General features: G+C 42.6%; 2 protein-coding genes across 3 annotated transcripts; one reads left to right on the plus strand and one right to left on the minus strand.

Moving 5' to 3' along the window:
- Positions 1-552: 552 nt before the first annotated feature.
- On the plus strand, positions 553-7,052 carry hnrnpa3 (heterogeneous nuclear ribonucleoprotein A3). 2 transcript variants are annotated; one of them, XM_034575330.1, is made up of 11 exons: positions 553-709; positions 1,457-1,579; positions 1,677-1,823; positions 1,901-2,111; positions 2,207-2,296; positions 2,379-2,456; positions 2,930-2,977; positions 3,127-3,258; positions 3,369-3,485; positions 3,566-3,636; positions 3,738-7,052. In XM_034575330.1, the coding sequence occupies exons 1-10, from the start codon at positions 704-706 to the stop codon at positions 3,619-3,621; spliced, it is 1,008 nt and encodes a 335-aa protein (XP_034431221.1). In that variant the 5' UTR covers positions 553-703; the 3' UTR covers positions 3,622-3,636; positions 3,738-7,052. The 2 variants fall into 2 exon arrangements, with proteins under 2 accessions (XP_034431221.1, XP_034431220.1); XM_034575329.1 differs by having other exon boundaries at positions 649-709; positions 3,121-3,258.
- A 202-nt stretch (positions 7,053-7,254) lies between these two features.
- On the minus strand, positions 7,255-14,133 carry nfe2l2a (nuclear factor, erythroid 2-like 2a). The gene is made up of 5 exons (XM_034575328.1): positions 13,923-14,133; positions 10,684-10,953; positions 10,371-10,463; positions 10,086-10,283; positions 7,255-8,898 (listed from the first exon to the last, which is right to left on the minus strand). Exons 1-5 carry the CDS (start codon positions 13,959-13,961, stop codon positions 7,633-7,635), a joined length of 1,866 nt encoding a protein of 621 aa, XP_034431219.1. The 5' UTR covers positions 13,962-14,133; the 3' UTR covers positions 7,255-7,632.
- Positions 14,134-15,091: the final 958 nt, after the last annotated feature.

Raw genomic sequence — 15,091 nt, forward strand, 5'->3', positions numbered from 1 at the left:
GGGACACATGTGCACCTTTTTTTCAAGGTATACTTTTCATGTAGGTCGTTCCATGTATTTTGCCACTATTCTGTTGTGTCTCAGTGTCTTCTCGTGTAATCCCAGACTGACTTGTGGGACCAGGGCTCTGTGGGGCTCACTCATCTGTTGCAGGACTCCTTGTTCTTCTTGTCCCTGAAGACGAGCCTTTATGTCTGTGCCTGCAGACTCGAAGTCGTCCTCGTGCTCCAGAATGAATTTTGGACCAATAAGACAAATACCAGATGATGCTATTGCACGGGAGAAATATTAAAAACGCTTTGAACAGTATTGTGCATTTTCTTCTTGGAGACAAGCAGCGTAACGTTTACTCTTTTGAATGAAAAGCTGTAGCCATGAAGGGCTGAGGTCTGCCCCAACAGATCAGGGTCTGATGAGGAGTCTTTGTTTTTCTTTTAACCAGTAGATGGCACAAATTTTCGCTTTTTTTGTACTAACGTATAGCTAAATAAGATTGAACCGTAGAATAAAATGTCTCATATGACTAGAATAAGACGTTAGAGTTCGTACACGTGCGCCACAGAAGCTAGTCTGTGCTGTATTTGTACTGAAAGGTCCAGGTTGGACAGAGCAGACATTCTGCAGCAGCATCCTCATCATCATCGCTCTCCTCGTCACATGACCCGCTCACGTCTGCGCCTGCGAAACCACGGACATCAGCGAAATGGAGGTGAGTTGCTCGCAAATGTTGCAAATTAAACCAACGTGCATGTACAAATGGTGCAACCCCACTGGTGTACTGTGACACACGTGCAAAACCGGTGAAGGACTGTGCGGTGTTGCGGTTTCGTGTGCGGGTGTTCTGCAGCTGAAACGCAGCTCAAGAGCTAGCTTACAGCCCCAGCTAAGCTAAGATAAGCTAAGGGCTGTCAAAAATGCTACAAGCTAAGTGGGCGGTGTTGGCACCTGACGGCTCTACGTAGGGTTTTGGATAGTTGTCATGATTCTCCCTTATCACAGTTAATGTATTAATGCTGCTATTTGTTGTAGTATATATATATTAATTATGTAATAGCACAGTAGTGGATCTGCGGCTATCCCAGAGAAGGCTAGCTTGTTGCTAAAGCTAACTAGGCCTCTCAGTCGGTTTTACGCACCGTTAGCTTCGCCCTGATGATTTTCTGCTTCGATATCACATGATTTATTTGATGAAGAAGATAAAATGTCGGTCTGTTGCCTCAAATAAAATTTAAGTTGACCTTTTACAAGCGCAGTTAGCTTGGCTTGGTGCCACCGCTGGAATAACCTCAACGTATCGGCTGTCAAGGATATAGTGACGGATACAAGCACATTTTCTACTGTAATAGTGAAGTAACGTTATGTAACCATGGTTATGACGTATGTGGTGCTATTCTGTAACAGCATTTACGATATAACTTCATTTCTTCTCTTGTTTTGCTTCTTCTTTTTTTTTTAGGACTGTGAATCTAAGGAGCCTGAGCAGCTCAGGAAACTCTTCATTGGAGGGCTGAGCTTTGAAACCACGGAGGAGAGTTTACGGGCCCATTTTGAGCAATGGGGAAGCCTCACGGACTGTGTGGTACGTATCTGTAACTTCTGAGAATACACACAGGACATTAAAAACATAGCCACACGCCCCTCCAGCTGTTGACATGAGCCAGTGTGTCGTTTTCCAGGTGATGAGGGACCCCAGCAGCAAGCGGTCGAGGGGGTTCGGCTTTGTAACGTATTCCTCCGTAATTGAAGTCGACGAAGCCATGAAAGCGAGGCCGCACAAAGTAGACGGCCGCGTCGTTGAACCCAAGAGGGCTGTGTCCAGAGAGGTAAACGAGTCCCAGACCAGACGCCAGATTCCAACAGTTAATATTTAATGTGCGCTCACTGATGCACTCGGTTTCAGGACTCCAACAAACCTGGTGCCCATATGACGGTGAAAAAGATCTTTGTTGGGGGAATCAAGGAGGACACCGAGGAGTACCACATCCGGGAGCATTTTGAGAACTACGGGAAGATCGAATGCATCGACATCATGGAGGAACGCTCCACTGGGAAGAAGAGAGGGTTCTGCTTCGTCTCCTTTGATGACCACGACACTGTAGATAAAATTGTTGGTATGTGGTTGTTAAGACTTCAGAGATATCTTGGCTGTTAGGAAATGTTAAGCAATGGTGTAGAGCTACATTCTTTCTCTTCTTTGTCCTTGCAGCTCAGAAGTTCCACTCGATCAACTCCCACAATTGTGAGGTCAGGAAAGCTCTGTCAAAACAGGAAATGTGCGCCATGTCCAACAACAGAGGTAAGTGCACATCACATTACACTATTATATATTTTTAAGTAGCTAATCTTGTTTTAAAAATTGGCAACCTTGTTCATATCAGACAGGAGTGGAGGATCTGGAAACTTCATGGGCAGAGGGAGTAATTTTGGAGGTGGTGGCAACTTCAGTGGCGGCAGAGGTGAGTCGTATTCACTTATCTGATGAAAGTGTCTGGTCTCAAAAATGTCTGTCTCACTACTGCAGATGGGATGTTTGCGTGACGAAAGGAGATTACAACATAGTTTCACAATCGCAATTGAATGTATCTCTTCTTTTGATCTAATGTAAGCAAATTAATGGGCACGGTCATAACCAACTAAACCAGTTACTCAACTTGGCCTGCCCAGACTACAGTTCTATTCTGTGCCTGTGAACTCTCCCTTCGTGTGTTCAAGTGGTTACAGAGCCAGAGGCGATGGATGTTTGTCTTAGTCATATTTTTGAAATGTTAATGATCAACATATGTCAGCATTTTATAAATACTACTACCCTGCAGAACCTCAACACAACAGTGGCCTTATCATATTTACCTGGTCTCATCTGTGACAAGACTTGAAGAATAAACAAAGAAATCACTGTTGTTATAATAAATGTTACCATCCTCATTTTCAGGTGGCTATGGCGGAGGCAGAGGGGGTTACGGTGATGATTTTGACAATGGTGAGTTGTTAATAAATCTTTAGGATGTATAAAATGTATAAATGTCTTCCGAAAGGGTTTTACAACTATGTTATGTAAATACCACACATGAGTTGATTATGTCACGTTAATAAATAAGGTTTGCATGTTTTTCACCATTTTAGGACCAGGAGGAAATTATGGAGGAGGTCAAGGTTATGGAGGAGGCCGAGGGGGCTACGGAGGTGGTGGCCCAGGGTACGGCAACCAGGGAGGAGGATTTGGTGGCGGCTGCGATGGAGGCTATGGAGGCAATGGTGGAGGTAAAAATGAAATTGAAACGAGAATTCTGCATGTTACATTTAGTGCTATGCACGAGCATGAGACAGCTGGAATCAAGTCTGGCCATAATATGGACATTTGGCATCTTCAGGTTATGGAGGAGGTGGAAATTACAACGATTTTGGAAATTATAGTGGACAGCAGTCCAGCTATGGGCCCATGAAGGGAAACAACTTTGGTGGCAGAAACTCGGGAGGACCGTATGGAGGTGAGATTTACCCTCCTAACTCTTCGTGTCACACACGGATCTCAAAACGACACATCCAGTGACCAAATCCTTCCCTGCAGGTGGCTACAACTCTGGTGGCGGTGGTGGTGGTAGCTACGGCTCGCGGCGGTATTAAATATTTCATGTTTTGGTAAGTAGCGTTCAGTTTCACATCTCCCTCTTAGCACAGTACAGAGTGAGCTCATGAAAGTGCAGAATAACTATTTGTTCTATCCTGTATCCATTCAACAGGCTTCAGTTCTTAGCAGGAGAGGCGAGGAGGTGAGCAAAGGAATGGTCAGGAAAGCTGCAGGTTACTTTGAGGCAGTCATCTGAAAGCATTAGAGGAACACACAAGTCAGACTTTACTGAAGCAAGAAGGACTGTATACACAAGACATGAGTGCAGATGATACCCTTCCCTAATTGTGATAGATGTTTCCCGACGAAGACATTTTCCTTTTGTGCGCTGAAGTGTGTGTATATTGTGCCTATGGTATCAGGAGTGAAGATTAAATTGTTGTATTTTTTTTTATTTTTTTTTAAGTCCGATCTTAAACATCATGGAAAGTTTTCTGCTGGGCAATTAATTTTGTCTTTTAATTTGGTTTTTGTCAAATAACATAGTTGCATCAGGCCCTCAGATGAGCTAGAATTACACCACTTTGCTTTCTCACGTTATTATGAGTGCTCAATTCCAAGTGTCAAGTGTATTTTTGATTTTTTTTTTTTGTATGTGAAGCACAGTATGTAAATGGTTCATAGTACCAATGTCAAACTCATGAGGAATCTGGATTAGAATTAAGGGAATCCCTCACTCTTCTTGTTCCTAGCAAACCGAATTCTAGATTTGTTCAAATATTTTGATTAGTAGAAAAAGAGTGAATAAAACTGTATAGTAAAGTAACACGAGGTTCAGTGCGTCATTGGTTCAGAAAAAAAAGATGAAATGAGTTGTTATCTGTTGTCTTCTCTTTTATCAATGTGAAGTTTAGCAAACCAGCCTGTCCAAAACTTTCTTCACCTTCCGGGAGTTTTATTTCAGACGTAATGTGGGTGAATGCAGTGTGTTCATATTCAATGTATTTACTTGAATGAAGGTCAATGACAAGGGAGTCTTGGGTAGTCCTAGTGCAAGGGCCCATACACCACATATGCCAGTGTTGAGCAAGTAGGAGTTTAACAGCCACAAGCACCTGCAGTGTGGCCCTCAGCATCGCTAGTGTGGAAGATTGCAGATGACTGTCAGACAGGACGTCTTCAGCCCCCAGCACAGTGGACCAGTCAGCATTTTGAGAGAGAAAGGAGAAGGCAGCATCGACGCCCATGGAGGAAGCTTGCAGTGTCGGGCCTGGTAGTGAGCATCAATCATCATTGTTTTCCAGGCTAGCTAAACCCTTCAGCAGCCGGTGCTAGCGAAGAAAGACTAGTTCCCGGACACATTGGAGATCCACTCTTTAAGTCAGAGATACTTCAGTTTTGCCAGCCAATGCTAGAGTTGAGACATTAACGAGGAAAGGGAGTGAGTATATTTCACGAAAAGCTGACTTTAAGAAGATGGAGCAGGTAAGAGTAACCACTTTGCTTGATTTACAGATATGGAAAGAGTCTCTTCTTGCTGAAAATCTGTAAAGACCTGATAACATGGAAGGTTCTGGATGGGTAAGACTTTTTCAAAATATTATCCAAGGCTGCTCATATTGTTATATCAACAGTGCATATGTTATAAGGTCTTCTAAGGTAAACTGAGCAGGATGACCCCCAGTATACTTCCATCTAACCAGAATCGGCCTGAGACCTTGACCATACTGCTTGGTTTACCTGTAGTGATGTTATTATCATTTTATTCTCAGCCAATTCTGATCAATTTGATGGTGATGAATCACTCCAATTAACAATCCAAGAGCTAAAAGCTTTGAATCTATTATAGAAAAGAAAAGATTTTTAAAAAGCAGCAAATTTTAATATTAGACAATGTGGAACTATTAAATGGCTTTTTTCTTGGAAAAAAAATTGAAGGGTCAACCAAATCAGTGGTTGTCAAAACAATTTCTTTTAACGAGCAAACAAGTTAATTTATTCATTTCGACTAATAGCAAGTTATCAGTCAAGACATAAAACTGTCTATATAAATCAAGTCATGTAAGTCACAAGGTCCTTGTCATCGCCTCTGATCACTGAGTGGTAAAGAGAAAAGAAAAAGGCCGCACGAAGAAACACTTATTGCTCAAGAGGCATCTCGATCAATGATTAGACTGCTCATAGCAATATAATAAACTAGTGTTTCATACATTTAAGAGTTGGAGCACTTACATGAGCTGGTTGTTAAGGCAACAGTCAAACAGAGTCAGAAAGAGAAGTCAGATCACCCGAAAAGCTGAACCGAAAACATGTCCAATGTGTGAAGACATCTGCCTCAACTGAGAGCAACTTCAATCACAAGTTCAACTGCTGGTAAGAAACAGGAACATGGCAGGGAATAATAACTGGTTATAAAGTAATCAGCATTCTGTACAGGAAGTGTTAGCTATACATTTTACTCTGGCACATTTGATTGACCTCCTGATAATTCTAAATAAGTTCAAATGTCAAGGGTAGTTTACTCTTAAAAATGCGAACTACTGATCAGCTTTTGCTGAAGTATTTAAGGATAAAGCAATAATATCCCTATTATGTCTATAAATTATTTAGATTTGTATAATTTTTGCCTTTTAAAATGAATACGCCTCAAAAATGATTTTCAACCTTCAATAAACTGAGAATGAGTGAGATGTTTTGTTTCTGTTGTAGAAATAAAATCCACAAATGTGCTGCTTTAAAGTTTCTTTTTTTTTTTAGCATTTTGTATTTGAAAGGATTCACACAGAGGCAGGTCACGTTAGTCTCACGGGAAAAGACAAAGACATGTTTTGCAAGCAGTTACAGGGTAAGATTTCAACTGAGGAATGTAGAATGACGACTTAATTACACATAAAAGTGTAATGAACGTGAGCTTGGTGAAAGCTCACCAGTGTCAGTGAACAGCTGTTGGTTTAAATGATGTGAATGGAAATGTATTGTCTGTTATATGTTCTTAAATAAAAACTTTTTTTCTTGATGTGAGTATTTATTTTTCCGAAAATCCCTTGAAAGCGACACAATGTTTGTATGATACTTGTATGTTGTCGATCTCAAAAGGTTTTGTTAGATTTTCTTGATTCAGACGACCTGCCTTTGTCCCACTTCAGTTCGACACACACTCTGAGGTTTGAAGTGCAGAACACGCCTGTTGTTCAAAGGGCGGTGTTTGTATGTGAAAGTGCACGTAGAGTGCACGCGGTGATTGCGAAAGGCCCTACCTTTGACTACGCTTGGCCAGTGGGCCATTGTGAAGTTGTCATGCACGGTTCACACTGAGCATGCTCCACCGTGGCTCAACAGTCATGCTCTTTGTTGTGTAGCACAATGAGTGCAGTGGGTGTGATCTCTTTTATTTTTTTTACGAAGGGACTTTTACAGCATTAAAAGATTTGGTTTACTGTACAAACAAGCTTTGCTCCAATAAAAAGAAAGCAGATTGGGAAAAGTGGATTAAACCTGTGACGAGTTTCATTTTATTCTTGCTTCAATGCTCCTATATGGTAAAGCCTTCGAGTCGAAAACCTCACTTAAACATGTGGTAAGTTATGTAATCATTTCTTATGCTATACATCCATCTGGCATCAATCTGTTACAGGCTGTGGTTGCAGTTCAAAACACAATGTTCTCTTCTCAGGAAACTGGAGACCATATAGCGATGGAATAGTTTATTGAAAAGCAGAGAAATAAAAAAGAAAAAAACCTGGGCAGCAAATCATGAAGTGGAAAGTTATAAAATATAGGTAGCAATGATTGAAACAATCATTAGCATACAGGAATATAATATATATATATACAATATATATACACACAAATACCACGTAACAGTTAATCTCAAATGCGAGTAAGTGTATATTTACATACAATATTGGATCTGTGAGCGTATCAGAGTACAAAAGTAAAATATCAAAAATATTACACATTCAAGAGGAGTAAACGAAAACTATACAATAGTTCTGAGCTACTGATACTTTAAAGCTGAGCGACTACAAGGTTATTGCATAGTATTACTATGTTAACGCAGTACCATATTACATGGGTGACAAGTAGTTGTCCTCGCCCTTGATGAGAGTCTTTTTAACGCGAGGGACGAGGAAGACGCTGCCGTCGGTCGACTGTTGGAGGGAGTATTCGGACGGCGAGTAGGGATTCCCCTTCTCGTCCCGCAGCATGCTGAAGACCTCCAGGTACAAGCTGTTGACTTGCTGCTTCATCTCCTTCAGGTTTGTGATGTTCTGACTCTTCTCGCTCAGCAGACGCTCCTTCTCATCCTTCAGTGAGTCCAGCTCGCCCTCCAGGCCCACTATGTTCTCCATCTTGCGTTTGCGGCAGTTCTGGGCTGCCACTTTGTTCTTGCCGCGGCGGCGTATGTCTCGGACCAGGGCCAGCTGGGCGTCATTCATTGGGTGCTTTGACATCATCTCGTTGAAGTCGTCAACTGGCATATTGATAATCATGCTCACGCTCATGGGGATTTTGAGGGCCTTGGCCCTCTGCTCGTCTCTGGGGAGACGCACATCCGAGTACATCCTCTGCTTGTCTTTGGTGAAAGGCACGTTGTTGTGGCCACTCTCCTCCGCCAGGTTTGTCTTGTATAGTTTGGGTTTCTTCTCATGACGCAGGTGTGGCTGCCCTATCGGTGCGGATAGAGAAATTACTGTCTGAAGATCATCTGGTTGGAAATTTAGCGAGAGCATCTCTGAGTAGTCGGACTCTGCGCTTCCAGGGTTGTGGTCCATCTCCTCCATGTCGGAATCACTGTAATCATAGGACCCATCTCCGAATGCAGATTTTGCCGGTGAACTAGCATTTGGACTTGTGTTTGAGGAGATGCCTGAATCTGAGTCTGGCATTTCAGCCAATAGATTTTGTTTGCCTCTGTCAAATGCATCTCCGGGCGAGAGGCTGTAAAGGTCCATGGGTGTGAAGGAAGGCTTGTTTGGAATATCAGACATGGTTGAACTTTCATTTCCTTCAAGGCCTTGCTGACTGCTGCTCTCTTCCAGGATGGGGTTGGGGTAAAATATGTCACTGAAACTTTCTGCGCCAAAGTTAGTATTTAACTCAGGAGCTTTCACCTCAATTTGGCTAAGACTGTCCGGTGGAGCCACAGTGGGAACAGGTCCATCGAATGTATTGATGAACTCTGCAGGACAAGCATTTAAACTGTTTGTTTCCCCCTCTGCGAGATTGGTCATGGGGTAAAAAGTGAAGTTTGGATTCTGTACTTCGGGGCTGTTTGGAAGAGAATAAGTGGTCGTCTCCAGTGTGTCCTCCATTTGCATGTTCAGGCATTGCTAGAAGAAAGAGATGAAGAATCTTTTGAATACAATCAACATATGACAGTACAAGTTTGCTGTGTTTAGTGTGGGATACAAGGACTTTAACATGAAGCTGTGTGTGTTACATGTGTTGTGGTTGCATGTACACTGCTCTTTTTGCTTTTCATGATCTGACACAAAAACTTAACTTCTTGTGTAACAGGCTTTCAGACTGACCCCATTATCCACGTGCCAAACTTAAGAAGTGCCATTAATCTCATTCAGAACCAAATATTATAATCTGGGATTTACCGTTTGTGTTGAAATTGCCTTATTCCATTTCAAGCAAGCTTAAACAATAAAGATGTGGTCAGTGAGATCCAGGGTATTTTTAGCCGTGCACTTTTTCCAGCTGACAGATCAGTCAAATTATCATGATACACATGAAAAAATATATTTTGTAAACATGTGTATTATCTTTCTAAGACATTTCTCTTGTTGTTATTTCACATAACTAAGTGTAAAAAGATAGGCTGTGTGAAATTATTTTAAGGGACAGACATCTGACAGAACCTCTGATTTATTGTGTGATTTCCACGACAAACTAAAATATCCATTTGATGAAATAGCTCAGTAATCACTTATACCAGTCTCCTAGCTTAGTGTTGTTGTGAAGTTAACCGACCACCTTATCTCCACAAAGCAGCTTCTAAAAACAGAAACTTGTTTGTATGACATGTGTCTTATCAGCAGCCTGCCAGAAGAACTAACGCAGGGCCGCTTGATGGTCATATTTGAGGTTTATTCTCCCTAACGCAGTGAGAGGTCAAGGCTACAAATGGCATAAACACTCCACCCACCGGCTAATGCAAATACGAGCTACCTTGAAACGAAACTGATAAGGCAGCGAATGAAAAACCACCACGAACAAACCTCCACCTTTCTGCCTTCACCTAGCTCTGCTAAATGAAGCTAGAGGCTACTAACCATAAACACCGGATCATACCTTGAGCACCCACCTCCCTAATGCTCTAGAAGGTCTCAACAATGAAACATAATCACAGTGGTATGAGCTCCACATATGTGAGACCTCGTTCTCATAGGTCACACAAAAACATGTTTGTCCCCTGCTGCAGGGCTCCTGCCGTTGATGCATTCTTTGGGTATTTGTCCAACAACACAAACCACTGTGCCATTGAGGCAATAGAATCCATGTATTATACCTGCAGCTCAGGGAGGGACAAAAGCTCCATCCAGGCCTGCTCCAAATCCAGGGACATCCTCTGTGGTGGTGGCGGCGCCGGTATCGGACCTGGGGAGAGGGTGGCTGGTGGCAGAGGAGGCTGCTCCGGGGACATCATCACGCTGCTCCTGCTGCTGGGCACTGACACAGCAGCTGTGTCCAGGCAAACTGAAGTGTCCTGCGAGAGTGTGAGAGTGTTCAGTTCCAACTCAAAAGTGCGTTAACAGCTAGAAATGTGTGGAAATGACTTGGTCAATATTCTTACCTCAGCTTCCTCTACAGGAAACGTCTCTGCCAGTAGCTGTAAACATTCATCAAACGACATGGCATCACCATTCTCCTCTGTGAAGCTGACATTCTGCAAAACAGGTTAAGGCAAATAATATTAATATACCACAGATTGATTTTATATTTATAGAGCTCAGGTCTCTTCTGCTGCAGAATACACAGATGCAAATACAGACTCACCTGTGTGCCGTCACAGGATATTGTGGTAACCTAGCTACAACACAGCCACAGCCTATCACATGTGGTGGGAGCGGACCACCTCTGAGTAATGAAGCAATAAATGTGCGTACCTGTGTAACCTCTAAAGGTGTGACAGCCGACTGCAGCGGGGTGCCGGGAGGCAGCGGGCGGGGTATGTACTCTCCCGTCTCCTCATCGAGCTGTAGCTGAGCGAGCAGGGCCTTCTCCTGCTCCCGGAGCAGATGCAGCCTCTTCTCTTCCTCCAGCTCCCGCTGCCTCTGCAGCTCATGCTCTTTCTGCCGGTAGTTGTAGTCAAACACCTCTCGCCTGGCTCCGAGATCAATGTCCTGCTTCCACAGTATGTCGATCAGGTCCATGTCCTGGGGAGAGAGAACCACGGATCAGTTGAGGGGAGTTCAGAGCTGCAGCCATGCTGCCCTGCAGCGAGAGTGCGAGCGGCACTGGAGCGAGGGAGAGCGTCCCTGCTGTGAAGCGTGGCTGCTGCACCTGCCACACCCTGTCCCTCAGTGTCTGTTAACTGACAACAGCACTAGCACTAATGTCAACAGGGAGAAGCTGCATGAATAATAGATCAACATCTCTGTTTCCCCTGTTGCCACCTCACACCAGCAAGTAGCCTCACTTGATACCCTTTACCAAAGAGATCATTGCCCATCTGATTACACCGAGGTGTGAGTTTGTTCATCACAATCCAACTAATTTGCCCAAGTGCCTTGGTGTTACAGATAAGTTATCTTAAGGAAGAAAAGTTAAACCCCAAACACTCATATCATATTATAAGACATTTATAAAACCAGGAAGTTATAGGTTTATTAGCTTCGAAATGGAGGTTATGTTTTCATCTGAGTTTGTTTGTTAGTTAGCAGGATTACGCACAAGATTTTGTGAAAGATTTTTATTTTTCTCCCCCTTTCTTTAATATTGTGACATAAGGCATTTTTCAACATTTCCGTTGGTTTATCAGAGAATAATTGATGAAGGAAAAAATCTGGCATGTTTAGGGGACTGATATTTAGTGTGCAATTTGATATTTAGTGTGCCATCCACATAGAAATCCAGATCTAGTGAATTTAAATGTGGTTCCATTAGGGGACTGTTGGGCCATGGCAGAGGCGTTATAGTTTACGACAGTTTTGTTTTTCATTATTCTGCGATGCTTCGATGCTTTATTATTTAAAGTCATATCTGTTGCTGGGTGGAATTACAAACCTTGTTTCCTTATATTTATCTGTATTGTTATTGTATTCCTTGCTTTGTCCTCAAAGTAAATAAGTCACATTTAGTGTTTACACTTATAATTGAGAGCCCCCTCCATAACAGAATGTTAATACACAGCAAACTTAACAACTCTGACAATATTCTAATAACATGTCCTGTTTATTTTCCCTCCCGGGCCGAATGTTATTGTCATGTTATTTTTGTCTTTAAACCAAGAATGTCTAAGACAAACTGTGTCGGTCTCTTCCTCTGCTCTTTTAATTATTTACAGAAGGAAACCATTTCACAAGGCCCTGGGATGTTGCATAAACCCGGGACACTGGTTCATCAGAATATGTCTGAGCATGTGACTTGTTTGTTCCTCAGGTTTTTTGGTAAATGGCCTCAACTTCATCGTGCCTCAAGCAGTCATATGGCTAGTAACAGACGTGCGCTGTGGGAGGCAAGACACAGTAAAAAAGGATGTGAAACAGAGGGGAAGTTTTCCACCCCAGAAAAACAGTGCGAGTGGTAAACCTTGACGATCTATAATAATAATGATGATAACAGCAAACAGTATGTATTTTAAGACACTGTTGACAGTTTTTGTGACGTCTACTGTGTCACTGGAAAATAAGAACCCACTAACCCTCTTTGCCTCTGTGTTGCATCAGAGGCATGACCGCTGAGGGATTATGCGTTACTAAGGCCGCCTGCAATAAATCACACCCACAGACAGAGGTGAGGACAAAGCCAGACACTGTGGCTTCTGCCGGAATGAGGAAGTGCCCTGAAATGTCCGTGCGGGATATCTGAGCACCACACACCACAAACGTGTCACCTGTGTTTTCACGAATGAAAAAACACTCTTATTGCCTGTTTGGTTTGGTCACGCCTCATAAGCTCATCAGACCAGTCATACGAGTCAACGATCTAAAAATGGTCCTTCACCAGCCCAGGGAAAGTTCAATCACACCCTTTCACTTGTCATTGATTGAGCCGTTATACAACGATGTCACGTAACCAAAATTATACTTTTGCTAATGTTCAGTATCAACGGCACACAGGTTGTGTAAATGTGGGTGTGTCTATGAGATCAGGTTATCAGTATGGTATCTGTGATGCGGATGTCACAAGACCTGTGCACTGGCAGCAAAACAAGGAAACAAGCTCAGAATATCACTTGGAATTCCGAGACCTCTGTAAAAGGCAACAAACAGCCATATATGTAAAAGGGAAAAAACACAGAGACACAGAACATGTTGAAAACAAGCCAACCTCTGGGTGTGATAGAGGAGTGATACAAAAGTGTGTTTGCTTTCAAGTGTGGGTTGTTCATTTACCTCTCCTTCAGCTAAAATGAAGAAAGGGCCTCAAGTGGGGCTTGAGTTTATTACACCTTCACCCAGCCATGACCACAGGTGATGAAACACATGTTCCAAAACAACCCCCTCAGGGTCTCCTCAGTCCACTAGGTACGTCCATTTCTCATATCAGATTCCAGTAAAGGAAGAATCATCAACACCTCATTCGGTTTGTACGAACACTGCGATTACAAGGTTCTTCGACGGGACATGTGATAAAATACATAACTTCAAAACAAACAGCGAGGACAGAGGAAACAGTGCGGTCTTTACAAGAAATCATTCACAATGCACTGGCTTGTGTGTATTAGACATGGGGTCACATGCTGGGAAGAGGAAGGAGGGGAAGGAAGGAGGGGGCATTTACGAGAAAAACCCAGAGAGTTTTCTCTGAGTTTACCCAACTTGTCAGGATGAAAGAAATAATCAGTCATGTTTGTTTTGTTTTTCATTCTAACAGGACTTTTAGTTACTGAGTTACTGATGACTAGCAGAACAGAAAGAGGCGCAAACTAGATATATCTTCATTTAACCCTGTAATACAAGGTGTTATTATGGTGTTGTCTATATCAGAGCTGTTATTGTTATATAATAATGTCTGATCTGGGCTATAACCAGGCTGTCACTTTATACTGGTGAGAGATATTTAAGAATACAACTTTTACCTGAGCTGTCTCCCTATCAGATCACATTATGAGACAGTCAGCAGGTCCGTGTCAGCAACTTCACCTCCTCTCATGACCCCTTATGACAAACTGCGCGTTTACCTGTTGGCTGGGATGCATCACTTCCATTTCCAGCATCATGGAGATCTGTCCCGCCGCGAAGAGACGCCTTCTGGCCGGTAAACGTGTGCGTGTTATTCCCCAAACGCTAGATTAAAAATGGCGAGCGGTCCCGGGTCTGTCTACAGAGTCCGTCGCAGCAGCTGAGCTGAGGGAAATATTGCTTCCTCTTAATCTAATGAACATCACGGAAGCCGAGGCCCTGCCCACCGAGCTGCGCAGCCGGGATCGTCCCCCTCTCTCCGGCCTATGAGGCTGGAGATGAGGGCGGTGTGTGCATGTGTTGTGGAGCCCGCTGGGCCGAGCGCACACGGCAGCCAGGAAGCAGGCTTCTTACCAAATAAAAACACTACACAACATATTTACATAATTTGTATATATATATATACATGTTTATATATCGACCCCTAAACATGAACGCACAGGTGATTACAAATAAAGTGAAATGATAAAACAAAGTAGTCCTGGTTGTTACTCTAAGTGAAAACTATTGTTGTCTGCATTTTATATGAGAAGCAGTATTAAGTCTCTATCTGCCAATAAACGAGCTCATGAATCGTAATAAATCTAAAGCTACGTTTCCATTTAAATTTCAACTCCGTCATCTTTAGGGTTTCGTTTGGTGCATAGCCCCCCCTGCTGGTGACCAAGACCAGTGTGGAGCTGGAGGCCCCTGGGGCCCTAATGCCCCGTGAAAAGTCACAAGTCACTCAGGGGGGGAAGTAGTACGAGAAGTACGAGAAGTACAAGTACCACAGTGTGACAATACTCAATAACAATACAGTAGTACTTTTTTGCAGATCGGCCCTCTGTAATTATTATCATATTTAGGATCATTATTATTGATTAATTTACTTGTAAGAGCACTTAAATGTTGTAGTTAATGGAGATGGAGCTAATTTGAACTGCTCTTTAGTTTATTGTATACATATGCACCGTTATTTTCAGGTATTGATCATATGTATATTGTTTTATATATAAAATCTTAACATGGGCAATAACAAATAAGAGTGCGGCTGTGAAATAAAAGTAGAAAAGTAAAAAGTACAGTTTTCCCAGAAAGTAGTGACAGTATTTAAGTATTTAAAGTACCTCGAAACTGCGCTTAAGAATAAGATATGTCATTTCTATCAAGCACCGTCTTTGATAGC

The sequence above is a fragment of the Hippoglossus hippoglossus genome, chromosome 21 (genome assembly GCF_009819705.1).
Source record: "Hippoglossus hippoglossus isolate fHipHip1 chromosome 21, fHipHip1.pri, whole genome shotgun sequence".
In the NCBI taxonomy this organism is placed as follows: domain Eukaryota; kingdom Metazoa; phylum Chordata; class Actinopteri; order Pleuronectiformes; family Pleuronectidae; genus Hippoglossus; species Hippoglossus hippoglossus.

Bases quoted from the DNA above. Each gene is read 5' to 3' on its own strand.
- hnrnpa3 (XM_034575329.1), top strand. The intron at 2,978-3,120 runs GTGAGTTGTTAA...TCACCATTTTAG, and splicing joins CGGTGATGATTTTGACAATG to GACCAGGAGGAAATTATGGA. The intron at 3,486-3,565 runs GTGAGATTTACC...CCTTCCCTGCAG, and splicing joins CTCGGGAGGACCGTATGGAG to GTGGCTACAACTCTGGTGGC.
- nfe2l2a (XM_034575328.1), bottom strand. From the start codon at position 13,961: ATGATGCTGGAAATGGAAGTGATGCATCCCAGCCAACAG. The intron at 10,954-13,922 runs GTAAACGCGCAG...CTCTCTCCCCAG, and splicing joins TGATGCATCCCAGCCAACAG to GACATGGACCTGATCGACAT. The intron at 8,899-10,085 runs GTATAATACATG...TCTTTCTTCTAG, and splicing joins TGTCCCTCCCTGAGCTGCAG to CAATGCCTGAACATGCAAAT.